The sequence below is a fragment of the Taudactylus pleione genome, unplaced genomic scaffold (genome assembly GCF_031769625.1).
Source record: "Taudactylus pleione unplaced genomic scaffold, aTauple2 ptg000051l, whole genome shotgun sequence".
Lineage (NCBI taxonomy): Eukaryota > Metazoa > Chordata > Amphibia > Anura > Myobatrachidae > Taudactylus > Taudactylus pleione.
This window is the reverse complement of record NW_028284453.1, coordinates 3,451,644-3,467,281: the sequence shown is the minus strand read 5'-3', so window position 1 is coordinate 3,467,281 and position 15,638 is coordinate 3,451,644. Positions and strand designations below refer to the sequence as shown.

Genomic DNA, 15,638 nt, shown 5'->3' with positions numbered 1-15,638 from the left:
ACTAACAGGCAGCTTCCGGACCATGTGATCTCCTGCATGAATAGTGAAAACTGACTGAGGACACGGCCTGTCCAGGGAGGATCAATTTCTTCAGAGTTGCAAAGAAATCATATAGGTAAGAAAATACTTATTCACATGCTGTGTTTATTCTCTGGTGAGAGGGACTGGGGGCATATCCATCAGCTCCCGAAGCGGTGGGCATGTCCACAGCATGATGAAAACAAGGAGACCAGCTTGCAGGCATAGCATTTCACACAAGGCCACACCCCTTGCCATAAAGCCACACCACTTGCCATAAAGCCACACCCACTTTTTCGGCAAGCGCCGAAGGCGCGCACACATAGGGCCTCTTTCATGTTTTTTTCCAGGGCCACTTTAAATTCCCAATCCACCACTGATAATAATAATAATAATAATAATCATACACACACTCAGTCAGAATACTAAATGCCTCTGTATTAGCACACATTATACTAAACATTTCCAAAGAGAAATAATTACAGATTTACTAGTTAATAAAAGTGGATGAACTAATTTACTTCTCCTCCTCACTTACAGGACAGGATGCAGCCAATTTCATCTTGGAAGGCTCTTGAATTATCTCAAGTGAGACAGACCAATTTCCAGCATGGTAGCTCTTGTCAAAGTAAATATATATTAGTATCATAAGTACATCTGCAGACACCACTGTGTCTGAATATAATTATACATCTATCATCCATATTGTAAAACTTACTGTGAACCTTAGTACTTGAGCAATTTTTTTGTTTAAAAATGTTAACCCTCGCCCTAGTGAGATCAGTCAAATCTGCTTTCAAAGTCTTTGAAGTGTCCAATGCAACAAGTAAGCATACTCTTCCCAAAGTACTTATTCATCCTATTTTGTTTACTGGTCAACATGAGATTGATTATAATACCAGTTTATGTATGTCAAGGATATATTCCACTCCTATCTGACCTCCACTAAAAGCATTAAATAAATGTAGAAATAAAAAATAGCTGTAGGATAAAAGGACAGTTACTGTACAGTAGTGCTTACAAATTCAAGGTACCATTTTATTTGTATTTACTATAAAAAAGGTTGTAGTAAAAGAATCTTTCAGAATGAGAGATGGCATGAAATAAATATTACAATTTAGTTATCTTGTAACGACTCACATGGCATTGTAATAAATACATGGTGGGTAAGGTAATAGCATTAAAATGTGAAGACTTTAAGAAAGTTCTACTAATATGGTCTTTGGCCTCATATTAAAATTCGTGTAACCCTCAGAGAATTTGTTAAGAATTATTTTTATTCAGAAGTGGGGAGAGATCAGCTGGTATTCCGATCCACTCAGGTAGAAAAGCAGCTTCGTATTTGAAAAGTTTAAGGAAAGGAGAATCTGGTAAAGTGTAGTTTGATAGGTAGATGGTATCACCTCCCGCCAAGTATGAAATCCAAATACCAAATGTCCCTATGGTCATTATGGTATGGTTACAATGTGCCAAGAGGGCAAAGTCACGCCCCGGGGTGTCTTCCATGCCATCCCCAGCAAAATGAACATCTCCCAGTGAATTATTTATATTCTCTCTGCTCCAATCCATGCCGTTACTGGCCACCACAAACAGTGGGTTTTCATACTTATTTCGGAAGTAGTCCATGGCTTTCTGCAAGTATCCTTTGTCGGCGACTACCCCTTTCCATATGTTTGGCATGACATGCACGTAGTTTCCTCTACGAACGTGAATGCCTACAAAGGTGACATTTTCCCGGTCTCCTCTCAATTTGGCAAGATAGGCATTAGACTCTTCTTTTAGAAAGTCATGGAAAGTAAATTCTTGAAGAATCTCATCCCTTATGTGATGGTAAAAAGTAAATGAACAAGGGTAACCACCTAAGTTAACATATTCCCCTTCAATATTTCGGTATTCATCAGACATCCAATCGTGTAGCCCATAATGTCTCCATTTGATGCGATTTATGACATCCTGTTGAAGCACTGGCAATCTAATTTTGAAGATTTTTGCCAGATGGCTGTGCATCCCTGGTAAGATGTAAGCTTGATGACCATTCATCTTCGCAAGGGCATAAAGTGTTGCGTACTCCCCCATTAAGTTACCTAAACGGCCAATAGCATTCACTGTCCACATACCGGTGAGTGGTTTTGGTGCGCTTAGAACAGGTACTATGCCTTCATAGAGATTTTCTCCTGACATATTGTGTTTTCTGTGCTCTGCAATGATGTCCATGAACATCTTAACATTCAGCTTGGCATAGTAAATGTATGAAAATCTCATATTAACAAGGACGAGTACTGTAACTACTCCCATGATCCAGAACAGACATCTGTTCATTTTCCTAACAATTCTAGCTACAGAGAAATGGAGAAATAGATTAAAATTAAGCATTTCCAAAATTTAAACTGGAAATCAATAAACCGTATGCTGTGCATTTATATTATTGTCTCATTTGTAAAACCTTTATGGAATATATATATATATATATATATATATATTTGAGAGGCTGCAAGAAATGTTGTGTTAGGTCATGTGTACAACGGTTAGGGTAATTTAAACTGGACAAACACAATGGTAATAATGGAATAATGGAAATGTTGAAAGGGGAAGAGACCTTCGGCCACATGGCAATATTTCTTGTGACCAGCTGGGAGACTCAGGAGCAGTGAGGCATACATGGTTAAAGAGAGTCCGAGGACACCAGTTTTATGCATTATTGTCACCTAAAACGCCCTTCCCCACCTTGCACAGTACCCCAGTTTCTTTAGGAGTCCATTGAGATCACACAGGAAATGACACAACAGCAAAGGTACAACATTTACCTTTATTTTACCTACACACTAATTCTACATGTAAAACAGCAACTATGTACGGTTCTACAATATATACAGAAATGCCAGTAGTATTAGCTAAACTTTGGGGACCCCCCCAGACATGTCCCTATAGCTTCCTGTCTTCAGCTAAGAGAGGGGACTGTGTGGTCTCAGCTTTGTAACTTCCCGTGTCAATGTCCAATACACAGTTCTGTCCACAGCAGCATGTGATGCACCCACACTCCCTCTGCAGCATAATGGTCCAAGTTCCACTGACACACAGAGTGATCTGCCTCAGCTGGGCCCTCTCCTGTTTATCTGTCCTTCCTGCCCTTCTACACTGGAAAGCAGGAACAGGCAGTAAAAAGTACACAATTTTGGTATGGGCTGAGTAGCAGGGTTATAAGATGCTAGGGGGGGGTGCACTCAGACCGTCACAGAGAGCATCCCATGCTAGGATGCAAGCATCATGTGACTGGCTCATGTACTACCCCTTGATGCCCTATTTATCCATGTATGGCCAGAGACAGTTTAGAAGAGGAGAGGGCCCATGTGCAGATTCCGTATGTGCCCCCTCCTCTCGGGCAGTGCAGTAGATTCTTGCTTTGTGCCAGAGTCAGAGCCGTAACTAGACTTTTTGGTGCCCTGTGCCAGAAAGAGCATTGGCGCCCCCTCATTTTTCAAAAGGACATAATGCACCCAAAAAAGGGCCATGACTTCAAGGGGAAGGGCCAGGGAAGAGAAAGGAGAGGCCAGGAGATGCTGGGGGTGAAATATGAGGAAGCTACAAGCAAGAATGATAATAAACAGAAATTTGACAGGCCCAAACAGCTACCCCTGCCCTGTGGTACCCTGTGCGATAGCACCAGCTGCACTACCCTAGCTACGGCCCTGGCCAGAGTCATCTATTGTGCATGTGCAAAGCAACAGGAAAACGGCTGCCAAGCTATTTTCCAGTGATTTCTGCTGTTCTGCAGTGCTGGTTAACATGGGACTCTGGAGAGAGTTACGTATAATTATGGGTGCAGGGTGCACGGTGTGGGTCTCTCTGGTACTGTGTGCACTGCACACCCTGCACCCATTATAGATACACCAATGGGCAGGGCCGTAACTAGGGTAGTGCGACTAGTGCCATGGCACAGGGCACCGCTGGGCAGAGGGCGCTGTTTGGGTCTGTCAATTTTCCAGTTTATTATCATTCTCACTTGTAGCTTCCTCTTCTTTTATCCCCAGCATCTCCTGGCCTCCCCATCTCTTCCCTGGCCCTTCCCCATGAGGCTATGGCCCTTTTTCAGGTGCACTATCTTATGTCCCTATTTAAAAAATGGGGCAGGAGGGGGGCGCCAATGCTCTCTGGCACATGGCACCAAAAGTCTAGTTACGGCTCTGCCGATGGGTATGCCCTTTACCTGCTGAGTTACTTGGCAAGTGCAATATCTGCTATAAGAGAGAACTGTTATGAATGATTGTTAATCCCTATAGATTATAAATTCTGTCTACCCGGTTTCACTTCGGCAATCTCTTTTGCCAATTTTGTAATGGATTTGTTGTGTTTTTACTTGTGAGTTTTATTTCATAAAATGTTTCACATCCATGTGTTCATCATGTGTAAATGGTGTAACCTTTCCAACTACATGATAAAGGTATTTGTATAAAAAATATACCACTTACTGTACAAACCTCAATACAACGTAGATAATACATACTGTACAGTATTCTATACCAATTACAAGGAAGCAGTGCCTGTACTCAAGCTACTGTAAAAAGAACTAAGAAACAAACTGCTTACTGTATGTCTCCCACAATTATTAAAGGGGTTAACAGCCCTTTTAATAAATTTGCCCCATCATCTGGTTTATGCAGGAGATGTGGCTTGAAAGTTACAGCAGCTATTTTGTACTTTAATGAAGCACAGATGTTTTCTCACACACCCATCCTTTAGCGCCATACAGCATGACATAGATGCTCCACCACGCGTAGCGATTACCAGACTTCCATACCTATTTCTTAATTTAGCGTCTATGTCAAATTGTAGCTGCATCCATAGCCACTTAGGGGTCTAGTTACTAAGCAGTGTTAGGAGACAGAGTGAAAAGTGATAAGTCTGTGATAAGGTGCCAGCCAATCAGCTCCCAACTGCCATCTCACAGGCTGTGTTTTGAAACATGACAGTTGGGAGCTGATTGGCTGGTACCTTATCACAGACCTATCACTTTTCACTCTGTCTCCTAACACTGCTTAGTAACTAGACCCCTAAGTGTACTGGGATTTGAAAATTATTATATTTGTCACAATGGAGTTGGTATAAAGTCTCAGATTAAGCAGAACGTTGCGTGGCGTCATGCAGGGTGCGACTCACTTGTATTAGTCCTTTTTTGCCCTTTGTCCCAGATTAGTGTCCGAGCCACAAACAGATGTCCAGGGTACGTGCGTATTGTACTTTGGCCACATTAGAGATGTGACTAAGATGCACATTGTATTCAAAAGGGCATGGAAGGACACATGGTGCGGCTAGGGGCGCCAATAGCCGGGCCCAGGGGAAGAAGGGGGCATGGCCTAATTGCGGGAGACTTTGCCACGCCCCCTTAGGAAGAAATAATAAAATAAAATGTTTGCGCTGTGAGTCCCTCAGCCCGGCGCATAACCAGTGGGGGGCGCGATCAGTATGATCGCTCTCCCCACAGGCATAGGAGACTGCCGTGGCTTCTACTTAGCAGCCGTGAGCAGTCTCCCAGTGCAGCCCAGCACACAGCAGTGTGTGCTGTGCTGCTTTAATGTAAGAGGAAGGGGGGGGTGCACCGGACCCGGGCCCCCGTCGGACCCCTCCAGCAAGCCCTGGCCCGGGTAATTAGTACCCACTCCCCCCTCTTCTTGACGCCCCTGGGTGTGGCTTATGTGCATTACCTGGGGCTATTTGGTGCAATTTGAGGATAGGTATGCGGGCACATCTATATACATGAACTGTTTGTGTCTGGACTTTGTTATTAATAAATACTAAAGTCTCATTTACCATGTAAACTACAATTAATATAGATATAAATACCAACTAAAAATACTTACGTTCAAGAATTATAAGCATCAGTTGTCTTCCCCTTTAAAAAACAAAAAAATAATCCTAAACAAGAATATGCTTTCCTGCTGCGGACCGAATGCATGTACAGTACATAGCAATAAAATAAATGAGAATACCACAGCAGTGTCACTAATATTTACTTTTGTATTAGTAGGAGGGAACAAGACAATCAGCCAATCAGAAGTGGGTGCCGATTGTCATAATCAGTTGTTTTCCTTGCACCAGTGGATAAGCACTGGCAAGATATAGACACATATGCATCTTTAGGCACTTATAACAACACTATCCCGCACCAGTATCCAATGAACCTATATTTTTTTTAATTATCTGATGGTCATCGGTTCTGTATCCACATATTAATAATTCAAGGACACAATCTCCTTAATTGTTAAATACAGCCCCAATACGTGGCTACCCTAATGCTATAAGTCAAGGACCGATGTATTCAAGAATGAAGAAAAAGAAGCATTATGCTGGGTGCACGCTGAACCAAAAAATATATAAAAAATTATATTTTATTGCTATACATTAAAAAATATACACTTTATTTTCTAAGAGATGGTGAAATATTAAATCGTTAGTGTGCAAAAAGAAAGAACAGTACATTAAAAATATCTATAAAAGATTTTTCCGGCTACTGTTCTTTTATTATGAACCTCAAGTATTTCACTAAATGAAAAAGCTATATTGCTTATACCCTGTGAGAAATGTGCCTGTGATTGCTACATTTGTGTCATTGTCCAGTATTAGATGAGATGTATGTGGTTATTATTCTAAATGGTAACCTTAATGTCTGATGTCAATAATCTAAATCAAGCATGATATAAATGTTAAGGGATATATTCCCAGAACAATAGATGATTATGCACCATACATAGATCTCACTACACCGTGCCCCAGACACTGATTGAATAATATGGTATCACTGTCCAGACTAACCAAAGCTGATTATAATAGCAACACTGAAGAGGCTGTATAGCATGTATACTGACTAAATAAAAGCCATATCCTTCAGTTTAATATGATTGAATAATATGGACTCTATATAAAATTGCTGCATCTGCCACTATTAGTAGTCTTTTCACGTCAGAATAATATAACCGATAAGCCCAATACATAGAGAACAACAAAACCATTAATTTAAATTTAAATATATTTAATATAGTTGAGATATTGATTTTATACAGCTAATATATGGATTCTGTGCACTCATAAATGGAACATATGAGTGGATGTGATTGAATAACCAATGTAGTACACATAGTGATGGAAAAGAGGAGAGTTGTCTGACTCCCTGGAGTATAGTCCTATTTGTAACATAGTTTGTGTTCAATCTGCCTCTTTGTGTCAAAAGCACAAGAATTACAAATGTATCCAGTATAACTAGAAATCTAAGGTTTACCAACTGTCTATGTAATTTTGATTACACACTGATACAATCTGACTGTGGAATAAATAACAACTCTGATAGGAAGAAATAAGTGGATTTAATTAATAATTGACATATACATATATAAATAACAATATAAACCACTATTATATATATATAATTTTTCATGGAAAATAGATATACAGACTTGTAATCGCCATAATAATTATTTTAATATACTATTTCTAATTCTTTGATCACACTCTTCTTTCTTTTAATATTTCACAGACTGTAAAAATATGTATCTGTGTGGACTTTGCTATAACTGTTGTCAATGATAGCACCCCCTACTAAGAATAAATGCAAAGAGTCTATATGTAACACTAGGGGTTCATAGGAATGCTTTCTATCTACGACTGACCTGTGCAGAATATATTTCCTCTTTCCTTTTATGCATCTCTGTCATAGTCTGGCCAAACCAGGGGTGGCTCAAGCTTAATTTTTTTGGTAAGCGAATATAAATTTTGGCGCTCCTTAGTGGATGAAACAATATTATAACAGATAAAGTTAATGCACTATGGGGTCTTTTTATTAAGGCGTTTTTCATAAAATTAGGTAAAAACTATAGCTTTTGCATTATTTTATGAATCACTACTATGTACTAATAGCCTAATGCAAGATATTTCACAGAAACCTCCAGCAAAAGGCTACTGTAACTATCGGTGCAGATTGTATTCCCCGTTATTATCAATGGGGACTATGATCTGTTCCCTATGTACCAAACTCCCAATAGCAATAGGAGTTTGGCCCCCTTAGTTTATGACATCATCAAACCGCTGTCCCTGCAAGATGACATTAGTACATAACGGTGATATTTTCATTCAAGATGAAAATATCCTTCATGTTACTGACTGTTTTCAATAATTACACCCTTGATGGTTGCGACTTTGAACGAAAAAATAGTGGGCGGCGTCACTGCTCGCTTGAAGCTGTAAGGATCTTCACATTAAATCTTTGGGAACTCGCATTAGCATTAGGCAGTAAGACTGCTTGCGTGGCTTCCATTGCCTCACTTGTTAATAGGGAAACTCCCCTCCCTCGAATATAGCCAAATTTTCACACAGTCATGCAGACATAGAGCTGGAAAGTACTAGCCACTAGTGTCCAAAACTAAGTTAAAGAATAGGGTATTTGATTTCTTCCAGTAAAAATGATTCATAAAAAAAAAAATAGGGGTGCATGTGTGCTGTGCAGTGGGTTAAGGTGGAACAAGCAAGTATATAAAATGACAATATACAGTATATCAAAAAAAGAAGGAATGGAAAAATGAACAAAAAAAATACGTAAAATTAAGTTCTTCAGAGATATTGTGTGTAAATTACAGCTTTCACGCTGTAGCAGACATTTATTGAGTGGTGGTATGTGATTGATAGGCATCCCTTTAAAGTCAAGCATATCATGTCCTATATCCACAAAGTGCCTGGCTACCGGTGGAGAATTAGGGGTATATTTGCTAGAGTGAGAGTTTTTAGAAGTGGAGATGTTGCTCAAAACAACCAATCAGATTTTAGCTATTTTTTTAGAAGGTGCTACTTAAATGTTAAGTACAATCTGATTGGTTGCCATGGGCAATATCTCTACTTCTAAAAACTCTCACTTTAGCAAATATACCCTTTACAGTCCAAATTTTGAAAAACCTTTCTTATGGAGAATCAGTGTAAAGCTACATGTTCTTTTAGCATGTGGAAGGTTTTTCAAAATTCAGGGAGGACAGAAACCTCCTGTGGAGCAGATTGGCAAAAGCAAGATCTGATGGCGTACATTATAAATTTACTTTAGATTTATCTTAATCGATCTGTTGGATCTTGGATCTTCAATCATCAATGCAATCTGATAAGTGGTATATGCCATGTTTTAGGGACAACCATCCTACGAGTCCTCTAGTCCCATCATCAGAATTTGTTATAATAATTTAGATATTCTCAAACCTCAGTTCTGGACATCACTCAGTTACGGTATTGTCCCTCTTGACTGAGTGATGTCCAGAAAATAGATTTAAGAATCTGTAACCTCAGACTTTATTCTGAGCTTCCCTATTACCCATGCAATCAAAGATTCTGGTTTTTCAACATTCGCCCTTATTAACGTACGATTTCGGCACCTGCCCATGTGGAATATAAAAATAAAGCTCTTGACACACAGTAGCAGCATTAGTCCTTTCTCACATAGTTATACAACTGAGATTTGGGCAATATCTGTGTGTTGGCTGCTGAAGGACATCAGTCATTACTTTAGCCTTAGAGCAGTGACTTCACACATACAGTACTTTCTTGAGAAGCGATGCAGTCACAAATAGATTATGGCAGCACTAGGATGGAAGGCTGTCTGTTCATATAAGCGTACTCACCCATGGGTCCAGGCAGCGAAAGTCTATCTTCTAAGATGTAACTTGTTCTCTCTACACCACCAGTGTGTGAAAGTGCACCAGCACCACCTGCTGATATAAGGTATAGTAAGGGGTGTGAGTGGAGAAGTCACATGCAGCCTGGACTAGGAGATACAGTCACTCTGGGCGTGGTGGATATTTCCTACATCATTCCCATGATTAAGATAAATCAAGTACAAGGACATTTACTATAACTCGTCTCTTTGTTTCTCCCTAAAAAGAGAACAGTATTATAGAAGCCTACACTAAAATGGTAAAGTAAGGAGGAAATTGTAGATCTGTTGACTAATCAGTGACCATATTTAAATGTGTGTATATATATATATATATACATACACATTATATAAAAAAAAATACTGTGATTGACAAATGGGCGACCAGTTTGCAGAAAAAGAACTAATGCTTACAGTAATAAAGTCAAGTAAGAGTAGTGTTTTTTGTTGAAATTATATAAAGTGCAACAGTGAAAAATAAATATTTAATTTATTCTATGAAGATAAAGATAAGACAGTTTGCATAGAAAGTAATCACATGATAAAATACAGTAATACATGATTCAAAACAATGTGGACATATAGGAATTCATTGTATGAACATAAATAAATAAAAACATGAAGACAAGTAATAGATTAAAGGAGGAAAACAGCTTATCTGAGTAAAAAAGGAGTCAAAGTTCATGGGGTAAGAGGTTGCTACACCCAATGAGTTTCGTCAAGAGACTTCTTCGAGGGGATACTGATCAGGAGGGGTGACTATCTATTTATACCCCTCCATGTGCTCATTAGGGGTCAAATAGTCGTAAGTACTTCCGGGTTACTAGGTCCATCAAAACTCCTATATTAAACCCAAACAGCGCCAAGGTGAAACTATAAATGACCTAATATCGAGTTACGTTAAATCATGTATTAACCAGTGTGTTAATAATCATAAATAACTAACTATTTCAATATGTAAGGGTTACTTCCGCCCTTTCTGTCCAGTTGGTACTTACGCCCATAGGCTGGATCTCGCAACGTCATGTCCGTGTGTGCGTGTGGATGCTGGACTCCAGGGTGCGCCGTCACATGTCCTAGTTAGTATCACTATTCTTTTGATCACAGCACTTCCTCATTCCAGTCTCCGGGGATAGACGTATGTATTTCTCAGTAGCGTAACTGTCATGAATGGTGTCTGTGAGTTACCTGTCTCGGTGACGAGTGGGATTCAACGGAGACGGCATTACTTGAACCACAGATGACGTAGATAGCTTTATTGCAAGATTTATGTAGCAGTGAGAACTGTCTTTGATGATGAATGACAGGAACTTGGAGGAACCGGACTGGGACCGGCAGGAAGACTTATTGAGTTGAATTGGTGAACTTGGAACTTGACTCTGGACTGGAATAACGTGGATTGAACTGATGAACTTGGAACTTGACTCTGGACTGGAATAACATGTCACTGGCTGAAGGGAAATCAGGTAATGCTGAGACAAGGGCTAAACAGGGTAATCCGGAAATGCTGTGACAAAGGCTGGAACTCTGGGGCAGGCTGGATTTGGTAATTGGGATAACAGGTTAAGGAAGTAATGGGCAGGTTTGGGATTTTAGTTTCAGGGAGGGAGTGGGTAGGTAGAAGGAGCAGGAGTTGATCCACAACAGGAAGCACGATGCAGGTTTTCAGGGTGCCAGGGACCAACCAGGAGTAGGGCTAGCAGAGCACAGGACTAAGGTCAGGAGCACAGGAACTCACTATTAGCTGATGCTAGCAGGACGTCTGCATTGACAGGTATTGCTGTAGCAGGTTTTCTGGATTGCACCAGGGGTTGCTGTAGCAGGTTTTCTGGATGCACCAGGGGGGTTGCTGTCAGCAGGAGTCAGGGATACACTAGAATACAGAACAGCATGAACCATACACCATGGAAGTAACGAGATGTTCAGGCCCAGAATGCTATCAGGGGAGGATATATATACCCTGGGTCTGGCAGAAATTGGTGGATATGTACAGGTGGTCTGGCAGTAGCATTCTGAGTGGTGGAAGGCACAACATGCAGAGGAAGTATTAATCTCTGCAGCTCTGAGAATCAGAACCACACCTATGATTCCAATCAGGGCTAGCAGTGTTCACAGACAGGAAAGGACTCAGGTGGATAATTACTGTGACAGGAATGCATAGAGAAGTGCTGCAGCAGCATGATCAGAGCAGATCCTCCAGGCAAATTACACACATTGATCCATGGGACAGCTGACAGGGGTAAGTCTCAAGGCAAAAAAGTGACAACTAGACAGGGTCGTGACAGTACAACCCTCTTTATGGGTGGACTCCAGACACCAAGAAAAAAAAAAAAACTTTCTTCCAAACATGACATTCCAGGAGCTTCAGACACAGGGACACCATTACTCTGAAAACATCTCTTCACACATCTTCATCCTCAGAGTAAGTGACCATTCTTCCTCACTACAGGTGGAACTTTCATCACCTAGGAAGTCTTTAGTAATGCCAAAATGAGGACACTCTTCTGGAAATGTAAGACACAAAGATTTGGTATGAGAATATGTAGAACCGGCATTATTTCACTGGTATCTTTGGTGGGTAGATGATAGTCTCCCCCGGAAAGCCATAGCTCTCTCGGGCAACTCCTGAGGAAATACGTGACTGGGAAGGACAGGGTCAAATGACAGATGGTCTTCAGAGAATAGAGCTTTATCGTGTGCATTATCGAATTCAGATTCCGAGTCAGTATCTAAATGTAAAATGGAAGGCTTAGTAGGACTTGAACATTGGTAGGACTCCTGGGAGGAACTAAGCGAAACATAACAAATTTTGATGGTGTTTTGGGAGGTACCTCAGTATGAAGAGGACAAGGAGGTGTGTGCACAAAGACTGTTTGGTCAATATTTTGGAACTGAGAACTTCGCTAGAACTTTGGTTTACAGGATAAGGACCAAATTCTTTGACAACAGCTTCACTGAAAGTCTTTATATTTAGAAGCATTGGATATTTTGAGTCGTAAATAGGGGCAACCCAGTCCCAAGCTTTACCTTGAAAAGTTTGGATAATAAACTCGACAATATTAGTAGGCTTGACTCTACATGGCAAAGAAGAATTCAGCATACTGAAGAATTGTTTCAATAAAGCATAGTATTGAGATAAGTCCCCATCAAAATAAATGCATTTTGGAGTATCCGACGAATCCTGGGTGTTCAAGGACTGTGGAGCACATTCAGGTGCAGGGCTGGAAGAGACTTGAGGATGCTCCGTTTGATGAGGAGTCAAAACAACTGGAGCTCACAGATGTTCGGGATTCGGACCAACTGATGGGACTGGGAGGGGTCCAGAGGAGCTAGAGACAGTAGCATCAACAATCAAAGCTGAGAATAGACTACAGAGATTGTCATTTTCTGGAACGATATTTGTAGGAGATGCTGAACAGGAACCATGATCAGGATTAGTAGTACACGACACTCCTCCCTGGGAACTGGAACCTGGAACCCGCTCCTGAGGTACAAGACTTGGAACCCCCTCCTGGGGCATGAGACTTGATACCCCCTCCAGGAGTGCGAGGCTTGAGACCCCCTCCTGGGGTGAGACCCCTTGTTGGGGAATGGGACTTGAAACCCCCTCTTGGGGTACGAGACTTGAGACCCCCTGCTGGGGTGTGGGACTTGAAACCCCCTCCTGGGTTGCGAGACTTGAAACCCCCTCCTGGGTTGCGAGACTTGAAACCCCCTCCTGGGGTGCAAGATTTGAAACCCATTGCTGGGATGCGAGACTTGAAATCCCTTGCTGGGGTGCAAGACTTGAAACCCCTTGCTGGCGTGCGAGACTTGAAACCCCTCCTGGGACAAGCAGAATCCAGGCTGTAACTGCTCCAGCAGTTGATGGAAGGTAGTTAGAGGTTCATGTGTGATTTGAGTACCATCTAGCTGATTATTCAGGATTTGCAAAAGCTGCAGCACTTGATGCTGTACGGCCTCCTGTGAATCCAAGTGAGCGACCAGGTTATGGAAAGCATCTAATCCCTTAATAGGTGCTTGATCCGCCACCATCGTTGGGCCTGAACATTCTGTCACGAATGGTGTCTGTGAGTTACCTGTCTCAGGTGATGAGTGGGATTCAATGGAGATCGGCATGACTGGAACCACAGATGACGTAGATAGCTTTATTGCAAGATTTATGCAGCAGTGAGAACTGCCTTTGATGATGAATGACAGGAACTTGGAGGAACCAGACTGGGACCGGCAGGAAGACTTGTTGAGTTGAACTGGTGAACTTGGAACTTCACTCTGGACTGGAATAACATGGATTAAACTGAAGAACTTGGAACTTGACTCTGGACTGGAATAACGTGGATTGAACTAAAGAATATGGAACTTGACTCTGGACTGGAATAACGTGACACTGGCTGAAGGGAAATCAGGTAATGCTGAGACGAGGGCTATACAATGTAATCTGGAAATGCTGTGACAAAGGCAGGAACTCAGGGGCAGGCTGGATTGGGTAATTGGGGATAACAGGTTCAGGAAGGAATGGGTAGGTTTGGGATTTTAGGTTCAGGGAGGGAGTGGGTAGGTAGAAGGAGCAGGAGTTGATCCACAACAGGAAGCACGATGCAGGTTTGCAGGGTGCCAGGGACCAACCAGGAGTAGAGCTAGCAGAGCACAGGACTAAGGTCAGGAGCACAGGAACTCACTATTAGCTGATGCTAGCAGGACGTCTGGATTGACAGGTATTGCTGTAGCAGGTTTTCTGGATTGCACTAGTGGTTGCTGTAGCAGGTTTTCTGGATTGCACCAGGGGTTGCTGTAGCAGGTTTTCTGGATTGCACCAGGGGTTGCTGTAGCAGGTTTTCTGGATGCACCAGGGGGGTTGTTGTCAGCTGGAGTCAGGGATACACTAAAATACAGAACAGCATGAACCATACACCACGGAAGTCACGAGATGTTCAGGCCCTGATTGCTATCAGGGATGGATATATTTACCCTGGGCCTGGCAGCAATTGGTGGATACGGACAGGTGGTCTGGCATAGCATTCTGAGTGGTGGAAGGCACAACATGCAGAGGAAGTATTAATCTCTGCAGCTCTGAGAATCAGAACCACACCTACGATTCCAATCAGGGCTAGCAGTGTTCACAGACAGGAAAGGACTCAGGTGAATAATTACTGTGACAGGAATGCATAGAGAAGTGCTGCAGCAGCATGATCAGAGCAGATCCTCCAGGCAAATTACACACACAGATCCATGGGACAGCTGACAGGGGTAAGTCTCAAGGCAAACAGGTGACAACTAGACAGGGTCGTGACAGTAACTATAGAGGGTGCAGTTGCTATGGGGCCCTGCTGCTTGTGGGGCCCGTCTCAGCAATTTGCTGGGACTCAGTCCCCATAACAACTGCACCCTCTATAGCTCCAGGCCACAAATGAAAAGAAGCCAAAAACAAGAAAGGAGCTCCACCATGATAATCTGCGAAGGCAATAACAGCGGTGCGGCTGCGGGGCAGTCACCTGGGGCTCAAAGCCCCGAATGAGTACCACAATACACAGAGACCGGCAGCAGCTATTCCTGGTTACCAGAACACAGATCACCATTGGATCCCTGCCATGGCAGTGCACAGGCGCTCACTATTATTCACGGACGCCGCACCCAATAGTTGCAAAGTCGCGAATATAATGGCATGACATTGTGACGTTGCCTGTATGCCTGTCAGTCAGTCGGGACTTTACCGTGAGGAGGCAGGGTCAGGGTTTCTAATGGCTACTGCTACCTGTCAGTCAGTGGAGACAGGAGAAGGAACTGGTGGCTGCAGACAGACAGAGCCGGCCCTAGCCAATTCGGTGCCCTAGGCAAAATTTTGGCTGATTCCCCCTAGCATGTATTTTTATATATATATATATATATATATATATATACATATATATATATATACACATACACACACACATATATATATATATAT

At 42.0% G+C, this 15,638-nt stretch overlaps 1 protein-coding gene across 3 annotated transcripts; it reads right to left on the bottom strand.

Moving 5' to 3' along the window:
* Positions 1–1,094: 1,094 nt before the first annotated feature.
* Positions 1,095–14,529, bottom strand: LOC148535462 (galactoside alpha-(1,2)-fucosyltransferase 2-like). Of its 3 annotated transcripts, none has more exons than XM_088462639.1 (3): positions 14,374–14,529; positions 9,663–9,752; positions 1,095–2,354 (listed from the first exon to the last, which is right to left on the bottom strand). In XM_088462639.1, the coding sequence occupies exons 2-3, from the start codon at positions 9,664–9,666 to the stop codon at positions 1,282–1,284; spliced, it is 1,077 nt and encodes a 358-aa protein (XP_088318765.1). In that variant the 5' UTR covers positions 9,667–9,752; positions 14,374–14,529; the 3' UTR covers positions 1,095–1,281. The 3 variants fall into 3 exon arrangements, with proteins under 3 accessions (XP_088318765.1, XP_088318764.1, XP_088318763.1); XM_088462638.1 differs by lacking the exon at positions 14,374–14,529 and adding an exon at positions 11,433–11,506; XM_088462637.1 differs by lacking the exons at positions 9,663–9,752; positions 14,374–14,529 and adding an exon at positions 5,874–5,900.
* Between the last annotated feature and the right edge of the window lie 1,109 nt (positions 14,530–15,638).